Raw genomic sequence first — 22,089 nt, forward strand, 5'->3', positions numbered from 1 at the left:
GATTAAAGAGGCTACTGGGACAAATTCGTAATTCAGTATAAAATATATTTGCATATCAGAGTACCCTATTTTACCATTTCTCAGCCTCCTTATAGTTCCTATAAATATCTTTTTGGGACCTTTTTTTAAAAGAAACAATTTTTATTGCTTCTGTCTTTCTACAAGCTGTGAGGCTTGGGTCTCAAATTATTTTATTAGTGTACCACTTGAAAAAATGTTGGGTTTACAGCCTTCTCTGGAAACACAGAGGGTTTTGTCAACCCGGTACCTACCAGCACAGCACCAAATTTTTGGTTCAGCCACTAAAAAGGCTCAAGAATAAGGATTCCATTGTTCTAGTTACTAAGTAATGGGATGAGTTAGAGTAAACAGCATCACAAACAGGCTTCTCAGAAAATTTGAACTAATCCAAAAAGGATGAACTCTAAAGGTAAGAATGAGTGAGCTCCACCTTGTGTCAGTAGTGACTTCCAGTAGCCAGGTGAGAAAGCTACCGGATTAAGCATCTACAGTGATGCTTAACTAATAAACCCTTTCACTGAACCAATGGTCTCAGTTTCAGATGAGAACTTAACAGAAAATACTTGGCATTTTCCTTAAATTTCCAGCCTTCTTGCCTCACAACTAAATCTCTCCCACCACAGGTGAGGATCCAACCTTCCTGCCTACTACATGTTCTCACAAGCACACTCATGACCTCAAAGTTGGGCCCTAACCAATGGTTTTAATGAAAATCTGGGGCATGTGAAGACTGCAAGGGTAGAATCTACAAGTCTGTGGCTAAAAGCAATCTATACATATTAGATGTAAAGCTAGGATTTCTGAACAAGTAGTTGGCCACTGTTTATGCTGCATATCCATAACTACATGTAACATATATAAGTAATGTATTAACATAGAAATGATGGAAAACTGTTCAGGACTGTTGTGAACTGGATGAAATCCAGCCCATGTGTTAAATCCCAGAGCTGGGTTTTGTCAGCTGTCATCAGGACCAGTTATCTCAAAGGACTCCTGAAGGAACACAGACCAGTCTGCTTTAAAAATATTCAGAAATAACTTGATCATTCAGCTTCACTGCTTGGGAGAAATGAATTAGCACAGCTGCTAAAGCTGCAGAGGCACAGTAGTTTATATCCAAGGGACAACCAAAACTAGCTCAATGAGACAACAGTTCAGATTTGGAGCAACCAATAGGCAGAATAACAAAACCAAATGTCAGATCATCAGCTCTCTCCCTTTGAAGTGAGTAATTAGTTGAAATAGATCTGGGAAGTTCTGCAGAGATAATTTGGTATCATAAAACACAGGACCTCACCTTCCTGGGTACCATGTCTGATTGGAAATTAATGAGGCTGAGATATGATTTAATAGTACACTATGTCTTAACTTGGGAAAAACAGTCCCTCAGACATAATTACTAAACATACATTTCAGAATGAAGTGGTAATCAGCAGAGAAATTCCTTCCATAGCCCACAGAATACTTTGTGTATCATATTGCTTCCATTTGCCTCATCCAGTATCTGAAGCATGCTTTGGGACTGACCCTCAAAAGATGCCTGTTTAGATACAGTCCCCCTGAATTCAAACACTTCCTGGCTCACAGAAAAAAAAAAAAAAAAAGCTCCCTCCTGCTAATATGGGCTGTTTTTGTGTGTACAGCTTACTTCAGACTATCTATCAGGGACAGCATTTGGCAGAACCTTTACTTAGCAAAGGGTCTCCTATGGACAGAGCTGTACTGTCCATATGTACAGTATGAGCCAACAGTATGAGCCAGCCTAATGAGTATCAAGATTCCCCTGCAGCTTAGCAGGGGATTCCAAAGACAATCAAGGAAATCTGGGTATCAGATAAGGGGAATCTGTCTCTCATTGAGAGTAATTTTAAAGTTTGTACTTTTTGTGTATTGCCTGGATTCATTCTCCATCTTCAGGCCTGTGTGCAAGAGTAGTTAAATAAGGGGCTGAAGGGGAGGCCATGAGGTAGGTTTAAAGATGGTCAAATAGATGTATGGGAGTACTAATACTACCCAGAGAAAAGAAGGTGTTACAGAATATGAATTGAATTTCACCTTGTAATATAACCTTGAAGCTCTGCTTCATCACGTCCTTTGTGGCCAAAGCCATGTGCCTCTACTAGAGGCACAAAGAGGCACATCTGGTGCCTATATGTAGGTAGTAAATCTCATCTTGGGTATCTATCTGTATGCCATGAAAGAACTTGAAGAAATTGGTGGGACATTGGTGGGACATCCGATGCAAAAAGAACACTTCTGTGTATGTTAATTATCTCACAGAACAACTTTAGGACAATGTTGTGCCAAAACTGTAAGGCAGCTTTTCAGGTCTCCTAATAATTACACTTGTGAAGCAGCTCTATATGAGAGGCACACATTAAGTAAAGCAGTTCACAGAAGCAGGTTCTGCTCATTCAACCAGAACAAAAAAAGGGTCTTAATTTTCACCTAATTCTACAAACTAGCTACAACAGCAGTTGACATCTTGCTTTATTCTGACAACACATAGTGGGCTGCAGCTTCTGTAGTAGCAGTGGTGTGTGCATATACTATACATAATGTTAATGGTTTTGAACACTACGATATATTTTAACTGCAAGTCAGTAAAGTAAGTCTCATAACTATGTACGGCAAAATAATGAGGCAACAGAAATATAATATTGATCTCTTACAGAAATGAAGCAAGCACTGCAAGTTATTAAAATATACTTGGGGATAAGGGAATTGCTACTTTTCTTCCTGTCAGGAAAAAGAAAGCATAAGATGTAGTTGCTTAAACAACAAATAGAGATGAATTTTCAGGTTAATCCCTGATGGACTTGATTATATTTTCACAGATGAGAGCAATATGCAGGAATTATCTTTTCCACCCCCTTTCTGAGCTTCAGGGTCAATTGAGAGGCTGAGCACATCCACAGTTAGCTCTGCAGAGGTTTAAGACTCAAGATATTTCTTTCAATACACGGACAATCTGTGTCATTTGCGAGTTTATATACGTTTTGTTTATTCCACAAGTTTTGATTTAGAGTGGCAATTTTCAGTTTACAACTTAAGTGGAAAGTGAATAAAAGCTGTATTCACTGTTAAAAATCTAAATGCTTTTACTGTTGGTTTCAGCTGCAGCAGCTTACTGCTTCTGATAGGCAAAGTCCTGAGGTCCTGCAAAGCCACTGTGCTCTCTGTTCACTTCAGACATGGGATGACACAGTTTCTCCATAATGATTCATTCAGCTCTGGGTTTTCAAGTCCAGAAGGGGCTCTTATCCAGCTGTATTCAGAAAGAGATAGGAATGGATCACTGGGGAGTCTAAATGAGCTTTTCCTACAGAGAGATACGCTGGACATATCCTTTCACATTTCCAGCTGTTTCCTGGGTAATGAGCACTATGGTCTCTTTCCTTTCTCTGTCCTTTCCCTGAGCTGAACTGGGAGTCCTCATTTGTTATCTTTGGAGGGTATTAATAAAAGGATCATTCTATACTTAAGATCAGTTGACCTCTCAAGTGCTGCAGACTGAATAGTGTAGGGAAACAGGGAAAACAGATATTTTTCACAGCTTTCAGCTTACCAAGATCCCCAGAGCTCATGTAGCACCAACTGCTACAAACAGCTTAAGGATGACACACAGAACTGAAGTGGCAGCCTTCCTCAAAACCATATGTAGGTAGGTGAGATGGCCAGGGAACAGCCAAGTCACTGCTAAATGAGATTGCAAGAAACAAAGTAAAGTTTGGACCTTCTCTCAAACTGCCTCTGCCATAGAATGGGTTGGTTCAGTGAGTTACCACCACGGAGACAAATAACCCAGGAGGGAAGTGGAAAAGACTGGACAGGCTCACAGAGGAGCAGTCCTGCTTGCAAGCCACCTGAATGGCTCACATTAACAGTTTGGTGGACCTCAGCACAAGAATCAATCACCCAGGCCACCTTTTTATTCTTTAATGCCTAGGATTTCATTTTTCCTTACCTAAAGGCTCTAGAGTTGCAGAAAAAAACCTGAAAGCAAGACTGAATGTAAACCAGGAAGAGAAGGCTGCCTATGTTCCCAGAAGACAGGAGTTCTGCAAAGACATTAATTAATAAGAGTGATACAGATGCTTCATATGCTTCAGGATGCCTTGGATCTTTGCATTGCTAGCTAGTTGTAGATCAAAGCATTAACAAAGCTCAAGAAAATTTAAGCAATTTATATGCTTCTTATTGGTGGGCATAGCAGAAGCAGTGTTTTTGCAGCATTTGTTTGCAGCACAACAGAATTTTTTGAGCCTGAACCCAGCAGGCATGTGTGATCAGTTTAATGAATGTACAAATGGTGTCTCTCATTTGGTGTGCCAGTGGACCTAGTCTAATCTGCATGTGCTATTCAAGAGAGTTATAATAGTTCTGTCTGCACTCCTCCTCCCTACTTGATTCCTCCCCTGGCCCCAAGTCACATTTCCATCCGGATTTAGCATCATGGAGTTCCTGCAGGGTCCATGGCTGCTTATTACTGCCTCTCTGTACATCAAAGGATAAGGAAATAAAAAGCAATACTAAGATCCTCCCTAGCCCATGGCAAGACTCTCAGGTGAAAATCACAATGACTGAAAATTCTTGGAAGAAAACAGAAAAAAGAAATGCTTGAGATATTAGTTTACTTAAAAAGATTTTTTTTTCTCTTTTATCTCTTTTTCAAATTTCAGAATTTGTAGCTACAAAAATACCTCACAACACTATCTCTTTATGGGAATGCTTCAGTTGCTCCTTCTGTACCCAAAAAGAACATTAGATACAGATGCATTTTATTTCCCATTACACAGTTGCTAGCTGTGGAAACAGCTAAGATACTGGCATCAAGGCTAAGCAGCAACATCAGGACAATCAAGAAGAAAGAAATGCTCCATTGGTATCCCTGCAGACTTGGAAAAAAGGAAAGGGAAGAAAAGGGAAAGTACAAGATCTCTGCAGAGTTTCAAAGCTTCTCAGTGCTTCCTCAGACCTATTAAATCCCACCATCTTCCTGACCTCAAGAAATCTGAGGGAGGAACCATCCTCAAAGGAACAGTCTTTACTTCCCATCACTGTCATCTCTGGGGAAGAGCAAAGATCTGCACAGTCCAGTGGCTCCTGAAAATTGACTCCCTCCCTTCTACACTGGAAGAAGAAAATAAAGGCTAAGTGACCATAAAATACAAAAGAGACAACAAGCACCCCTGCAGTCAGGATGTAGAGTTTGTGCTTCCATGGAAATGACAGAACTGCATGTGTTAGATAGGATTGATTCAGAGCACAATTTGTGGACACTGATATGAACTGATTTTTACATTGTGAGGAATATTTTGGGGCAGTTCCTCACCCTTCAGTGCTGCTCTACAGGAGTTCTTCATGACAGCTCACAAAGATGACAGACACCTCAGTTCATACTTACATAGAAAGACTATTTTCTTGGGGGCATTAATGCAGCTCATGGTAGATTTTAATTTGCACTAGAAAGCTACGATGTAATTAATAGCAATTAATCACCTTGGAGCAAAAAAGTCTGTACAGCAAAGCAAGGAGTAACTGAAGTTAGAATTTAGGATTGCTTTGAGAGTAGATTATAAACTCTTCAGGGCACCTTCATTTTCACATCTTGTGTTTACAACATGAGGAGAAACTGAGTCCTGCTCCTCAGTAGTGCTTCATCAGCACTGCCACCACAGCCCCTGCACCAAAGAGGAGAGTAACAACACAGCCATCTGAAACCATTCACCTGTTCAACTCATATAAAACCGGTATTATTACATATCACCAATGAAAGCAATGCATAAAATGAAACCAAGGAAATACATCTCTTCTTTGTAAAAAGGCAACTACAAGGTTGTATTTAGCTGGGGTTGGGTTCTGCTCTCAATGATGCTGTTGAAAATGTGCTCTCTTCATTGATCCCGAGTGGTTTGAGAATGATGGTGGTATAAATATGACTACAATACATCCTTTTATTATGAGTGAATTTCTTAGCCCTCTGCAGGCACAAATCCAACTGTTCTTTCTGTTTGAAAACAGCAGAACAAAATTTTATACCCCTCCCAAAGAACTTTTTACCTGTTAGCTTGTAACACACACCTTCAAAATCAGCAAGTTTAAATACACTGCATTCTTCTTAAGACACAATTAAAGAAACTAAAGAAGTAACTGACCTCTTGCCGTTTGAAATTTTGAACATATTCCTCAAACTGTTCATCTTTTGTTTCGTCTGCTTTGCCTAGCTTTTGAAGCACCTGTATTGAAAAAGAAAAAGGAATAAATTAATATTTATGTCACAAAACTAAAGTGCTGCCACTTTCATCACTTCTTTTCTTGCACCTAGACTTACATAGCATTTTGGTTTTGTGACTGTTGCATGCATTACTGTTTCTGAAGCTCAGAAGGGAAACCATTTTGTCAAAATAAAAAAGGATGGAAGTAGAACTATGGTGTCTGTGTATGTGTGTATGAAAATAAACTTCAAAGCATGTAGCCCTTGAGGGGGTATATGTTTTTTTTTAATGAAGTAACTTTTCTTTTAGCAAGGAACCCCAGGGTTTCAAAGCAAGGAAGAATGAGAGAAATTGGCTGGCACTGCAAGTTGTCTTCCTGTTCAGAGAAAAAAAAAAATTGTTACATTTCATTATGTTATTCTTCTGTTTATGGTTCATTACATCGAACAGTATTAACATTATCCTTATCTGCATGATTTTCAAAGTCATAGAGAAGAAAGAACTGTAAGCCTGCATGAGAAATTGTTACAGCTGATGCTTATTTAAAACTTCTACTAGTGTTCATATTCACTCATTAATTCAGGATTGTCATTCACTAGATAATAAATATCCTGCAATACGTCAGCAGTAAGGACTACTCATGTGATAGAAATCTCAAAAGCAATTTGACACAGCTACTCGTTATACTGTATTTAGCTACAATAAATGCATACTAATTAAATCTCAGCATTATCCATTAATTTTAATATTGAAGACTTATACATAGCTGCAAATAGACTTCACACTCGTTGTCAAGTAACCACCAAATCTTTACAGATTATTTGTATGTGGGATGAACCATCTCATACAGTGACATCTGGATTGCCCTCTCGTGACAAACTGAACAAAGTTTCCATTTTCACAGAAAAAACCCCAAAAACCAAATAAACGGAAAAAAACACCAATTGACTCACAAAATGGCAGGTAGCCAGCCTATTAGCATTAGATCAAGAGAAAATAGACTTAAAATGCCCAGGTTACTGGAAGGCATCTGATGGCACGTAAAGGCAGGCTGTACCCAGGAGCAGCAAAACCTTTACCTCCCCCTTAAGCTTCAGTTCAACCACGTTTATAGATAAGGATTAGATTTAGTAACAGGAATAGCTCAGTCTATTGGTGACCCCTGAGGACAGGAGACAGGGAAATGTTTTACAGAAGGCTTGGAGTACTCTACAACGTGCCAAAGAATGTAGATCTGGAGGGGTAAGTGGTTATTTTATTTTAGCACCATGTGGCAGGTAGTTCATATTGTGGATTTAGAGTCAGGCATTAGAAAAAGAAAGAGCAGAGAAACCAAAACTGTCTCTGAACATTCAGTGGTCTGGAGGACATGGATGAGATCTGGACCCAGAGAAAGCAAGTGTTTAGCTTTTTCTTTTCTTAGGATGCCCGTGCAGGGAAAAAAATTTTAAAAATTAAAGAAACAGACATGAACTGAATGTCAAAAAACCCCAAACATTCTGCAGTCAAGTATTCTTTAGTCTTCTGAAGACTGTATAAAATAGCTGGAGAACATGATTACTCTATCAAAAAAAAAAAAAAAAAAAAAAAAAAGAAAAGTAGAGACCTATCCCATTTGGTATAATAAGCCTAAATAAGCTACTAGTAAGTTTTTTTACAAAATGTCATAAAAGAAAACAAAATTTAAAAAGCAACAGAGTGAAAGAGCTGCTTTATTTTTTTAATTTAATTGTAGTCTCCAAATGTGATTTTGCAAAATATACTTAATGCACTGAATTATGTTTATTATGTTAAATGAATATCAGTGTTGACTTAATATGCTGGTAAGAATATATGAACTTAATTATTAAGTCTACCTAGCACTGAGAATGAAGTAAAAGTGAAATTTGATCTAATGGTAAACCTAGATGCTGCTGAATGAATACATGTAGACAGGGATTGTCTGGCAATGTGGTACTGAGATAAATAAATTACAGTTTATAGAAAAACCCATAGAATTTGAGTAAGGACATCAAGGGTGTCAGTTATTATTCACAAATGTAAACAAGAGTACAGGTCTAGATAATAAAATGCAAAAATATTTCCATTTGGGGATGTTGCATCTTCAGTAAACCTTTTGGAAGACGTAAGATCGAACAGTTCCCTTCACAGCCTTTTAAGTATCTTCACAGGTTAGACATTAGGAAGGAATTGTTTAATTTGAGGGTAGTGAGACACTGGAACAGGTTGCCCAAAGAAATTGTGGCTGCCCCCTCCCTGGAAGTGTTCAGGGACAGGTTGGATGGGCCTTGAGCAACCTGGTCTGGTGGGAGGTGTCCAAGCCCACGCAGGGGGGTTGGAACTAGATGACCTTTAAGGTCCCTTCCAACCCAAACCATTCTGTGATTCTATTTACCAAATAATACATTTTAGTTATACAAGGACCCGAAGTGTTAGGAAGAAGTCCGTAATTTCCTCATCTTAAATTAAAATGATCAATTTTACACTGACTGTAATGTGAATGCTGTTAAGCATCTGCAATGTGCCAAAGAAAGGAAACTAATATCATAGGAAAAATTACAGATGAGCTTGACTAAACTTGATTATACTGAAAACTCCCATCTTGTGGCACGGATGGCAATGCTGTAATAGCTGCTGAGACTACCAGCTTGACGGGCCCACCCATTCTCCCCTAAAAAAGTTTTCAAGATTGTGGCAATTCAAGAAGAGAAGGAGAAAACAGAAAATTATTCTGTGGTGTAAACTGTGGCCACCCAGGAGCTGCCTCAAGAGCAGCTCAACTCTCTGCATAGCAGCAGCAGCAGGGTGGACAGGAGTTGACAGGCATCCCAACTAAGCATCATCCCAGCATGCATCATCCCTAATTATGCATCAGTTTTCTCTAAAGAACAACCAACACATTCAAAACCACTCAAGGCAGGAAGATATAACTGCTCCGACAAGAACACATTACCCAGAACAAGATTTCATCAGCAGTTCCCAGGACTGTTAAAGCACTGAAAAATCTAAGATAATCTAATTTGCCAGAGGTAGCACTACTTCGAGATACTACAGAATAACTCCAGTGTGAAAGGTAAGACAAATGTTTGTGAGAGTCTAAAGCCATTGCCATGGACTCTCTGGCCAAAATCTTTTAAGAATAGCAAATACCATCCTTCTTCAATCTGTAAAATAATACTAGGGCTGCATAGGTAACATATGCACATTCCCAAAGGAGTTTCAATATGGTAGAAACAGATTGAGATGAAAGGAAACCATTCAGAAGAAAGAAATTGAGTTATCTGTGTACAAAACATTCTATGGATTTCAGCAAATACTCAGAAAAGTGAAAGAAGTATTTGCTCAATATAAAATACAAGCTTTGAAAGAAGCTTCTTATATTTCATGACAAGAATATCTAACCTGAGGTGAAAAAAAAAAGAAACACAATAGGATAATTATGAGGTAAGCATGACCATATTTCAACTTACTTAACAACAAAATAGTATATTGTAGTTATATGGCAAACATATAGAACCCCAAGCTTACCACAGCTTGACAGTAGTTCCTGAGTGACAATAAAAAAAGTCCACCCCCACAAAGCCCAACACTCTCCCTCCAAAAAAAACCCACACAGGCACCTCCAAGTTTCAAGAGACAAAAATCTGCACATGATGGGATGCTATGCAAAGCATCCAAGAGCACAAAACCACAAAAAAAGTGTCAAATTAGAAAAGCTAAGCATGATCTCTGATAACCAGTTGGTATTTGAGAAGTGTAGGAACAAAGTTTAAGAAACCCTGTTTATTCCAGAAATAAATGCTGGATAGAAGAACACATATCGAAGTACGAAATCTGCAACAGAAGTAATTCTAAAATATATCTACTGACTTTCACTCAAGCATGAGCAGCTGAGCACTTCAGTGAGAAAAAAAAATCCACTACATAGCACTTTCTTTTTAGAGTGAAAGATCTGGCTTTCAAAAAAATCTCTTTTTTTTTTACCTAGCCAGACACCATACCATATTTAACATTATTAGGATTTTGCAAAGTAAGTAGATGAGCAACTAGAATACTAAATAAGTATAAATTTCATCACAGAGTTAAGATACAGATTTCTGAAATACCACAGTGTATTGCTCAGTTTCAATTCTGCTATGAGTATTCTGATCCGAAGGTTGCTCCAATGTAACAGACTCAATTGCTTCTCTTTTCCAAGAGGCTGAGTGAACTGCCTGCTTTCCACACCATACAGCTTAGACTCTTTCCAAGAACTCAGGCTTCCCTTCGTATTGCTGCTATTCCACCATGGCATTCCTGCAGAAACAACAGCTGACAGTGACAAATGTTTGCCTAAGCCTCTGTTCCCATTAGTATGTGATAAAAGGTTGTGGAAAAAAAATCCCTTTGCCGTTGACAGACTCTCAGAAGCCCCCAGACCTATTTAAAACAGAACATAGCATTTTACTAAGGTGGCTCTAGAGAACGCAGAAAGATGCTGCAGTTATGCTCTTCAGTGACAAGCAATTTGTTCATGTGGTGCTGGTTTATTGCAGAACCACTCTGGGCATACTGAGGACTGCAGCTGGCCACCAGGCAGACACTGGACCTCAGGTCAAGAAGGATGATGCTCTGGATTGTTTTTGAAGTGTCTGGAAGATACTCTAGTGTGTAAAACAGAGGCAGTAATTTAAGAAAAAACACCTTAGGAGCAAACAATGACCCTCCCAACACAGAATACTCAACACTTCCATTAACGAAAACTTCTGTGATGATGGCCAATAAATGTATAAGAAATAAAAAAGAAATAGAAGGAAACAAAACTTGCAAGAAACACCTATGCTCTTACCCCTCTCTGACCACTCTCTCTTCATCTTTAGCAGAATCCACAGTATCGATTGTTTCCATTAATGATCTTAAGAAATGATTAAACTTAGCTCAGGTTTCCAGATCAACATTAGGTTATCTGTATTTACCACCCCTTTTTACTCTGCACCCTTACAATATTAATGATACAGAGAACAGCTGAGCATTAAGCAAATTACAGCCAATCTTCATTGCCATGTCATGTATCTTATACTCCATTGACTCTATGTCATATATCTCATACTCTGTTGTTGTACTTTTATTCTCCAGCAGCTTTAGGCCTTCCCTTAAATTGGGCAAGATAATCCTCATTTGCTCACCATTTACAATTGCATTTAAGTGCTGAAGTTTGATATGCTGAATCATAAACTAGAAGGAATGTCATAAGGGTAAACTGCAGTTTGGGAATGTACCATTTAGTGCAGTGCTGCAACTCCACAGCTGCTATCCTGTGACAGAGGCAATTTCTGCTCTACAGGGTCATGAAGCAAAGAGAAGTCCTATCTCAAACTATATTAATGCATGAAATATGGCCCAAGAAATGAAAGAGGGCAGCTGCTAGGTACCAGGCACTCTTTGGTATGGAAGAGAATAAAAATAACTCTACAGGTCAGACTAGTTGACTATATAATCTTTTAGCTTCTGTCCACTCCCTCCTAAAGAAGGTGCCCAGGGAAGATGCACAGTGACACTCCTGCAGAACCATCTTCCAACCCCTAAAAACCATCTTCCAACCCCTAAAAAACTACATTTCTATGAATACCTGACGTGGACATTTTATAGCTCTAATTTTTTTTTATTGATGTATTGTCCTGCTACTCGTCAAGCTCTGGAAAAGCACTTCCTGTTTCAAGAACCATGAAGGTTCATTTTTCTCATGGCTGCTCTTCTTTTGTTAATTTTTTGTCAACTTTTGCTTCCTGGTGCCTTTGAGTATTGTAAAATACCACGATGCATGGGAACAGTTTGATAACAAATGCAGAGAGTACTGAATAATATCCAGACAAGCATAAAATACTATGATATGTTCTCTTAATCTAAATTGAAAGAGAGAAATGTGGTCTTCCTACACAGCCTAAACAACAAATGTGAACATTATGCAATGAGAGATGATTGTAATAACCTTTCTTCAGATACAGAATCAGAATCTAATTGTGTATCATTTCCCAGATGATGCAAAACTGCTCTAGAGGGATCAGCAAAATAAACAAGATTATGATTCCTTTCAGAATGAAGCCACAGAGTTAGTGGCTTAAATTAGTCCTTGGTCATTTGGTTAAAACCAGAAAGTTCTTTATAGACATCACCGTCTTGCACATTGCAGAACCCTACAATGAAGAGACCATTACTCATGCTTTTCCTTGTAATATCCAGCAAACCTGGTCTACTGGAAATAGCACTCTTGAAAAATACAATATAGTAACAGCTGGCTGTCACTCTGCCTAAGTGTGATCCTAAGAAGTTCAGCAGTAAAGCTTAGCCGGGCAGTGGGAATTTAAGGAGACTGAAGGATGAGCTTTGGAATTTGCAAGGCCTTGCTTTGCTGTGGAGAAGGGAAAGGATACCAACAGCTATACCAAGGTACTGCTGGGGAATTTTCCTGCTTGTCTCTTGAGACTTTCACAGGGTTCAGTGACACATGGCTCTCCCATATGGTGAGGTGGCTCATCAGACACCCTCTGCGTGTATTTTGAAAGTTGTTTATCCCCAGTGGATGCGAAAGCCTGGCACAGCCTCGGTGAATTGCCATTTAAGTAAAAAAACTATGAAAAGGCAAGGTATTAGACCAGCTTTCTCCAGTCTGCTCTGTATGACTGACCTGTGTCACAGAGGAACACAGAGATGCTGGAATAGATATCATGGCAGGTGATTTTCCTGGGATGCGGCTCAAAGATGAAAACAAAACTGAAAGAAATGAGAAATACAGACCAAGCTTACATGTAGAGAGAAAAGAAAAAAGAATGGGAAATCAACGAAAGAATTAAGAAGGAGAGAAACTATTCAGAGAGAACAGGGACCAAGCAAAAAAGCACCATCAACTTTGAGAAACTGTTGCTTTGATTGATTTCTCTTCCTGTAGGCATCTCAGCATAGAATGTCTCAAACATCTCTGTGCAGGTGGCAAACATGCCACAGGACTTATCAAAGTGTCTCTGGAATAGCAGCTTGAGGAGAGGCAGGATACAAACTCAAGCAGCCGATGTGTGGGCAGCTGAATTGAGCTATTAATATCATACCAACACCTACAATCTTCAAACTTTTTAGTATTCTTTTTCATCTCAAAATCTCTTAATGCAATAATAGTTCCTTCTTTGCTCACTTTATCACTGGGGAAACAAGGTACAGGAAAGGCAGGTAGCTTCTATGCCAAGTTTAGATGAAGTTGCCTACAAGGTGGGTAACAAATGTGATTATTCTAGACTAGTGTCTTAGACTCTGGGCTATTCTGTGAAATGGAGATTGATAGCACAGAAATCAGCTGCATTCAGATTATCTGCATCAGAGCTGCACAGAAGAGGAAAAGTGAACAAAAAGGCATCTTAAAAAGTGGAAAGACAATCTGTTTGCCCTTTTGTGGCTATTGCTGCTCTCACACTTCTTGAAAAGATTGATCTCTTCTTTTGGTTGAACAAGAGCTAAATTTATCTCGCAGCCAATAATATGCTTGGCTGAAGTTTTGTGTCCTTTACTGTATCCAAAATAAATCAAAAAGATACTCTGCTGAATTAATTAAAAAAGATCTCATCAGTTGCTGTTGTTTCTGCCTATATTTGACTTACTCATCTAGCTGACAAGTACCTGGATACCTCTCTAGTAACAACCCAAGCACCTCAGCCTTGTACAAACTAACTGTGCATCCAGGCTCTCTTACACTCTCCTCATCACTTTTTATTTCCCTCCTTCCTACAAACTCCTCCACTTTCCTATTCCTCTTTTGTTTATCCTCTACCCTTTCTGCTGAGCAGACACATTCCCTAACACTGCTCTTTCCAAAAAAAGAATAGAAAAAATATGCTATTTACTTCCCTGATAATGTTTCGCCCTGTTCATGTGCAACTTACCTTACCCATTATTTTCACTTTCTGTCCTATTTGGGCTAAAAGTTTTTCAATGTGAGAGAATTTCTGATCCTTTACCCTTTTACAGCACCAAAGACAAGGGAACCATTATCTTGATCTCTTTGAAGATCCTACCACATAATAATTTTTCTTCTGGTGTTTACATTCACCCGGTGACCATCTAGTTCTTTTGCTGTCTATTTACTTGATACTCCTAGTTCTTAATTTTTTTCTTCTGAAAAACTTTTTTCAACATATCTTCAAAGCATAAAAGGTAGTATAGAATCAAGTGTAAAAGAATTACCATTAACAAAACATTAATAATTCAAATTAGATTTGGGTATTTATAAAAATTTGGAGTAGATCACCCTTATAGAACTTTTTAAAATTTAACTTCTGAGATCTTGTCAATGGAACATTAAAATCACCTACAAAGACATTTAGCACAAAAAGTTTTTAAAGCTGGAAGCAGCCACAATGCATTAAGTAATTCTGTCTCCTGTACAGAAGGGCCAATAAAGCTCACCCCTGCACACAGAGACTAATATAATTTATCCTACCAAGGTCCTCAGCAGTGACACCTGACAAGCAATCTGTTATCTCTAGATTAATCAAGTTTTTCCTGGTCCAAGAAGGTAAATATCAAATATAAAATTGTAATTTATCTGTAGCTACCATAGTTTCGCTTTCTTAATTAAACATTTAAATTCTACTTGGAAAAAATATGACTTTGTCCTTTACAGACTGTCTCTCTGGATTTATCACATCAAGTATGTGATGCTCTTCGAGTCTGCCGGGAGTCAAATGAAAAATAATTAGGCAAAAGCTTTTCAGTCACAAGGCCAAAACAAGGATCACATTCAAAACAGCAGACCTTGAATTTAAAAGTGCAAATGCATTCTCCCACTGTCCACAGGATATATATAGCAGACTCATTTACTTTATTTAGCTCTTACGACAGGCTTTCAGTGGATAAAAAAACTTAAGGAAACCAGGCTTTTACTTTAAGCAGTGATGTTTTTCAAGTTGTTTCCCCTTATATTTGCATTGTGGTACCTAATTTTCTATACTCAATTCTGAGATCCAGTGACAGTATTTCCTGTTGTCTTGATTAAATTTAAAAAAAATAAAATCAATTTGTAATAAAATAAATGGATTTTGGACATAAACAAATGAAGAGTGTTAGAGGTAAAATATAATGTCCCCTCAGTGGAATGATATGAAGTTTTGTAACTCATTTGATAGCTTTATAGGTATCTCAAAGTTACCTCTCATCACAAAAGACAGACAAAAGATAATTTATAAATGGAAGTAATTTCTTCAAAGGGGAGAGAGAACCAGATAAAACCTTTAAAAAAATCAGAATCGGTGGGGGGAAAAAAATATTTAGAAGATATCTGATATAATACATTTTTCTTATGGTTGACTGTGAGATTATAATACACATCCTTAGACACAAAATTACAGTTACCCCAATCCCCATGCAGAGATAGTGATATGAGACAGGAGTTCAGACATTCCTGACATGGCCAGTTAACAGAACTCAGACAATACTCATTGCACAGCCTCAAAGAGTTAATAGTTAATTTACTTTCTTACCACTTCACCATTAAATCTGCAGAAGACGCTACACGTGGTTTTGTGCCTTATCACTTTGGCTTCTAAATTAATCCAAAAACTCAAGGAAGCAATACAGATGCCTAATATTGATTGCCTCCTCCAGTCTGAGCTGTGACATTTCCACAGCTACTCTTCTTGAGAAAGGTGTTGGCTGAGACTAGAAGGAGACACCCATGTCTGGTCCAACACACACAAAGGTGCAGTTGCTGCCCACCCTGAGGCTCCTTCCCATCCAGCAAGAATGAGATTTCTCTTGGAAGGCTCAGAGCTATCTTCATTGCAGGACTGATTTAGTGGAACCCTAGGGAAACAAAATCAAAAAGTTTCCAGCGTGGTTTGGTAGCTTGCCAACAGAATATTTTACCACCTGTTAAACAGTCTCATGTGATGCCACACATAGCAATGCAGAACATGAAGATAACTTTGCCTACTGCTTAGCAAAACATTGTCCAGATTGATGTTCATCTGTGGAGGAATTTACTGTTTCTTCATAGATCACGAATATTTTGCACGTTGAATATCAGTGATGTGTCTGACCATGTCAACACTTGCTGATGAGCTACTCTGCACCCTTGGGATGCTTCAAATCTCTCTCTTCATTCAGAGGAAGGCACTGGCACTGACATAACATTTCCAGGTGAATTCACTCTTGATGGAATGCTAAGTAAGTTAATTTCAAAAACCAGAGAAAATTATCTCCCAACAGTATGAAAAATTAGACAGAATATATACACTTGCTTCACCTAATTTATCAATTCAGGAAAACTCTGAAGCCACCCAGGTCTCTTCTTCTGTCTTAAAAATCATTTTTTCACAAATTTTCTAATCCACAAGAGATTTATTTCAGATTTATAGGAAGAATTTTTAAAGGTGTATTCTCATAACAACCAAAAATTCTCCAAGACCAGTTCTATATATAATTAAATCAGCACACTCTGCCTAGCATAACATGCTCATCAGATATTTCTGAAGAAACTTACCAGTTTTTCTTCCCATTGCTTTTTAGAATTATTCAGCATTACTCCATTACTGATGGTCAAACTGTATCCCACAACATTAAAGCACTCTAAAGCTGCTCAGCTAACACAGTATATTTCTGCTTTTCTCATCAACTGCTGCTAAGGACAAGCTTGCCTGTTCTCAGGAATTTGTGCATCGTTTCCTAACACTTGCCCCAGTTCATGGCCTTTTAGCTACTGAAAAAGAAAAAAACTGAGCTGAGGTCAGCAAGGACTACTGGCAGTCATGTTGGTGCTCCAGTTTTGACATCTAGACTCTGTGAGACACTGCAGGCAATGAGAATGACTTTACTTGGGAAGGATACTCCAGCATTAGCCCTCAGAGCTGCTGTATGCAGAAACAGATTTGGCATTGCTCAGCTGGGCAGCATGCAGAGCAGAGCTGGGACCACTTGCTGCTTTTTCCTTGAGGTCAACTTTTCTAATGTTTTACTGTTCTCTTGGCTTTGTCCTAGAATCTCTCCAGCTTGAAGGCTACTTCTTCTTTAGTAAAAATGTGTCTAAATTAGAGTTCTTCAATTAGAATTACAGAATTTTCAGGGTTGGAAGGGACCTTTAAGATCATCCAGTTCCAACCCCCCTGCCATGGGCAGGGACACCTCCCACTAGGTCAGGTTGCTCAGAGCCCTCTCCAGCCTGGCCTTAAAAACTTCCAGGGATGGGGCTTCCACCACCTCCCTGGGCAACCTGTTCCAGTGTCTCACCACCCTCATGGTGAAGAACTTCTTCCTAACTTCCAATCTAAATCTGCCCTCCTCTAGTTTGAATCCATTCCCCCTACTCCTGTCATTACCTGGCATCCTAAAAAGTCCCTCACCAGCTGTCCTGTAGCCCTCTTCAGATACTGGAAGGTTACAATAAGGTCTCCTTGGAGCCTTCGCCTCTCCACACTGAATAACCCCAGCTCTAAAGTCTGTTCCTTCACAGGAGAGCTGCTCCAGCCCTCTGACCATCCTCGTGGCCCTTCTCTGGACACACTCCAGCACATCCATGTCTCTCCTGTAACAGGGGCTCCAGAACTGGATGCAATACCCCAGGTGGGGTCTCACAAGAGCTGAGTAGAGGGGGAGAATCAGTTCCTTTGACCTGCTGGCCATGTTTCTCTTGATGCAGCCCAGGATCTGGTTGGCTTTCTGGGCTGCAAGTGCACACTGATGTTGAACTTTTCATCCACCAGGTTCCTGAATTCCCTTTGATTTCCTCATCTTTTCAACAGCTTTAAAGATCAGTCATATGTAGGAAAATAATTAGAAAAACACGATGTATTTTAAAATAAGTAGTAGAAATAAATTTAAGAAGTGAAAATCAGCTTACGTGTGAAAATAGGTCTGAAAATGGTGTTGGACATGAAAAAGCAGCAAGGTGCTTTCTATTTTACAATTAAACATTTTGACAGAAACCAATTTCATATACAAGGCTAGATCCTATGAAAAAAACACTTTGCACATCTAGCATCAAAAAGATATCCATTCCTCAGTGTCTCACTACATTTGGTGCTCAAATACGCAGTCAGTCTAATTACTCCTATGATCACCACAGTAACTGTCTCCCAAGCACCTCTTGGAATCAGCCTGGGAATGGATTTTGAAGGGGAGGAAATTGAGCCATAGGAGTAGGTTAAGCAGCTGTGCCAGCTTGTAATTAATCATAAAACACGGTAAAAGGAGAGCTTTAAACTGAACTTGTAGATGTTGTGCTTCAACACCATGCCTATACGATCTTCTCTCAGTGACTACTGAGCAACACAAAGAACTAGGAAAGCTGAGTACAAGGATAGAAAAAAGTCCAAATCCCAATTATATTGCTCAGATTTGTGGATCTGAATGTGTGAGAAAGACAAGTAAGATTGATTTCTCTATCACACCCAAAAATAAAGTAATACATATGGCAACCATTACTTAATATTTTCTATCATACCTACTCCAGCTGTTGTATTTCTTGTAACAAAAAGTTAAAACAAATATACTGTCTCAAAAAAAAAAAAAAAAAAAGAAAAAAAAAGTAAATAAAACTTACTGGGAAGACACGTATAGCTTGATTTTGTTTTTTTCCTTTGTATCAAATGCAGTCCCTGAAATTTTCAGCCCTGTAAACTAACTTCTGCAGCAAGTGATTTCTTAACAAAGACATGTTTTAAGTTATTTTTATTATATGCTTTCATAAAGGATGCTTTTTATGTAATGAGCCATAATGGCTTTAAATGGCAAGCAGAACTGCAGGCATTTATAAATATAAATTTAGCCTCTGGCAGCTACTAACTGATTAGAAATGCACAGCAGTCACAACATTTCTTTTCATTCATAGGAATATAAAGGAGTTTTTCTAAGAATACGAGGTATTTATCACCCACAGGTTCTGAAGGATGTTAGATAGGAGCACTTTAGGAAATTAATTATGTTCTTCAGTGTCTTTAAAAAATCTGGGTTTGTTATTTAAACATACAGAGTCATTTTATCCAACAAAGATCACTCCATGCCCTGTAACAGCACAGAAGGTTGTTTAATGGAATAACTAAAGATGCAGGGATAAATTGTCTGTCCAGGGATGGTTATCTCAGGTAGCTTCAGGATTCCCTTGACTGAGCAAGTTCACAGCTTTACTGTTGTAAATCCCTTCAAAGCCAATGGGATTAATCACTCAGGGGGAAATATACTGCCGTGTTTAGACCTTGGCCCATGTGTAGCACAACCAAAGCCATCCAGAGTCCTTGGTGGGCTTCTGGAAAATCCAGCCTGACACCAAAGACTTTCTAGGATTTACACTCACAACGAATATTCTGATTACCAGATGCCCTATGCTGGTTCAAGATAACAGAAAAAGAACATCTAGGACTCTGAGCACACACAGAAAATTCACCCAAACAACTCTATACCAAAAGGAAGGAACTTTCCTTTTAAACAAGCAAAACATGGACTGAAACCAGACCAAGGATGCGTGGCATAACTGCAGTAACAAGGAGGTGATCGATATTGTGACTGTTTTGCCAGTCTGGATGGTGCAGAACCATCTCCAGTGTGCACCCTAAAATCTGTTCCGATTCCCTGCTCCCCAGAGGTCCCTTTCAGCTTGGATAAAAGCATCAATGTGAAGCTGTTATGAAGTCAATCTCAATTTATCCAAAATATGTGTATGATACCCAGTTTAGGCTGGCACTGTTTATACTACAGTTGATCATCAGTTCCGTCCCTAGAAAGCCAGCTTTCCACTCAACAGTAGAAGGTATGGCTGGCTGCTGTGGTATGCAAAAGAAGGGATGCCTACAAAAAACTGAAAAGGAAGGAGATGTTCCCTGCTCCATAGTGTGCAAATCCAAGCACACATCTGTCCATGATGTCAAATTATTATAATACAGAAGAATAGTATTACAGACTCCCTCCACACACTGATGAAGAAGTATTTGTGCTTCAGTGTCAGTCTCAGCATCTCCTTGTTGCTGAATTCCACCTGCCCACTCCTTTTATACAAGAGGGTTAGGATGGCACTTGAATGCAGCAGCTTCTAGAAAGACTATGGCTTCCAGGGAAATATATTATTTGCAGAATCCCCTTTTCTACTAACAGTAACAAAATACTCTAATAGAAAGATTTAATGCATTCCACAGAAAAAGTACCATAATGCCCAACATTTAGAGCTGTTGAAGTTGGTCAATACATTGCTTCTTTTATAATTTATATCCAAGTATTAGATTACACACTAGAAGATGCAGTCTGTCAGATTTTGCCCAATCTCTGCACAGACACTGAAACTCCTGATAGAACTAAAATAACTGCAGTTCTCCACAGGGACTAAGGGAGGGGGAAAAAAGACCGCTATCTACATGTATGAATTTTTAAAAGCAGGTCCTTAAAGGCCTCACCAATCCATCAGTCAATGGGATCACAGCATATGCTTTACCCAATCTTGTTTAGGGGGGAGGAAATAGCCCTCCAGGTTATTTGCAGCGAGCCAGTTGCTTCCTTAGTTTGTCTTACACCCTTAAGACTATGAACTAGAGATTTTTTTGAAAAAAAAACCCTATCAGAACAGTTTTTTCCCCAGGAAAGAAAAGATACCAAGTCATTAGTGTTACTTAGGCTGGGCTTTCTTAAATTATCTTATCCCTTGCTTTGTTCTTGAAATGCAACTATTGCAGCACTGCTCTGGCACCAAGTTTCCTTCTACATAAGCAACATTTGCTGCCTTTCAGCAAATACAGTGTCTTTTCTCCTTAGCAAAACAACAGGTAGATAGCTAAATGTTTGCAAACTTTAGAATGGGACCAGTCACTGATTTCCTGTCATGGGAGCAGTCTAATGTTAAACAGTCAGCTTTAATCCTTTATTGGAAGTCCTTATTCTAGAGCAAGATACTGGTACCATCACTGCTCTCATCTTGCATGTGGGATGCCCACTGTAGCCACAAGGCTATAAACCTGCAAGGACTGCAAGGAATGAGGTATCCAGGAGTAAGTCTACCCAGGGATATATATACACACAGTCATATATAAATACACACAGTGGCATACATATTTTTTAAAATTATATATATATATATATGTGTGTGTGTGTGTGTGTGTGTGTGTATGCCCACCTCTCCATAACAGTATATACACTCCAGTACACTGCAGCCTCAAAGAGGCATTGGATCCATGGTACTGAAGTTAATTCCAGATTGAAAAAAACCAAAGAAACAAAGTAGGAAAGTGTAGAGTGCCAGGTCATCAGCACCTACTGTTTTGATCTAGATATAGACCATCAGCAGTTCAATCTTAATTCAGGAACAGCCCATGTGTCCTGCCCTCCAGGGAACAAATAAAGACAAAGATGATTGCACTGTGTGTCATTCTATTCTGGATAGGAGAGTCTTCAGGCCAACTGCTCTGTCAGGTGGGCATATTTGGGTGGTATGGCATAACTGTGGCCCAATTCTGGAATTTTGGTTTATTGTTTTTTTTTTAAAAAAAACAACAACCAAAACATTGAGAAATGACAAATGAACATGGATCATACAACCATAACTTTGCTGTTCACCTATTTCCAAAGATGCTATAGTATACTTTTTTAACTCATCCTTTATATTACAAATAATAATAGTTTAAATATTAAATATAAAATATTAAAATTATATAATTATAAAGAACTTTAAACTACTCTTCTAAGTCTCCTTGATAGATATAATGTCTAAAAAAAATTCACTAATATATACATCAGGTGCAAGTCAATACATTAAATTGAGCAAAGCATATATATATTTTAAATTTGCCTGTATCTGTCATGTTTATGACACTTCCTTTTACAATGCAGAGAACTCTATTTGTACAGAAATCTG

At 38.6% G+C, this 22,089-nt stretch overlaps 1 protein-coding gene across 7 annotated transcripts in view; it reads right to left on the reverse strand.

The window, feature by feature from the left end:
* The window catches only part of AMPH (amphiphysin), a 115,214-nt gene that overhangs the window by 57,392 nt on the left and 35,733 nt on the right, over window positions 1-22,089 (reverse strand). For all 7 annotated transcript variants that reach the window (XM_071736142.1, XM_071736139.1, XM_071736138.1 and 4 more), the window contains exon 2: window positions 6,180-6,260. In XM_071736142.1, coding sequence (XP_071592243.1) covers window positions 6,180-6,260 — 81 coding nt within the window. The remainder of the gene's footprint in view (window positions 1-6,179; window positions 6,261-22,089) is intronic.

Source organism: Heliangelus exortis, chromosome 2, assembly GCF_036169615.1.
Source record: "Heliangelus exortis chromosome 2, bHelExo1.hap1, whole genome shotgun sequence".
NCBI classification, from domain to species: domain Eukaryota; kingdom Metazoa; phylum Chordata; class Aves; order Apodiformes; family Trochilidae; genus Heliangelus; species Heliangelus exortis.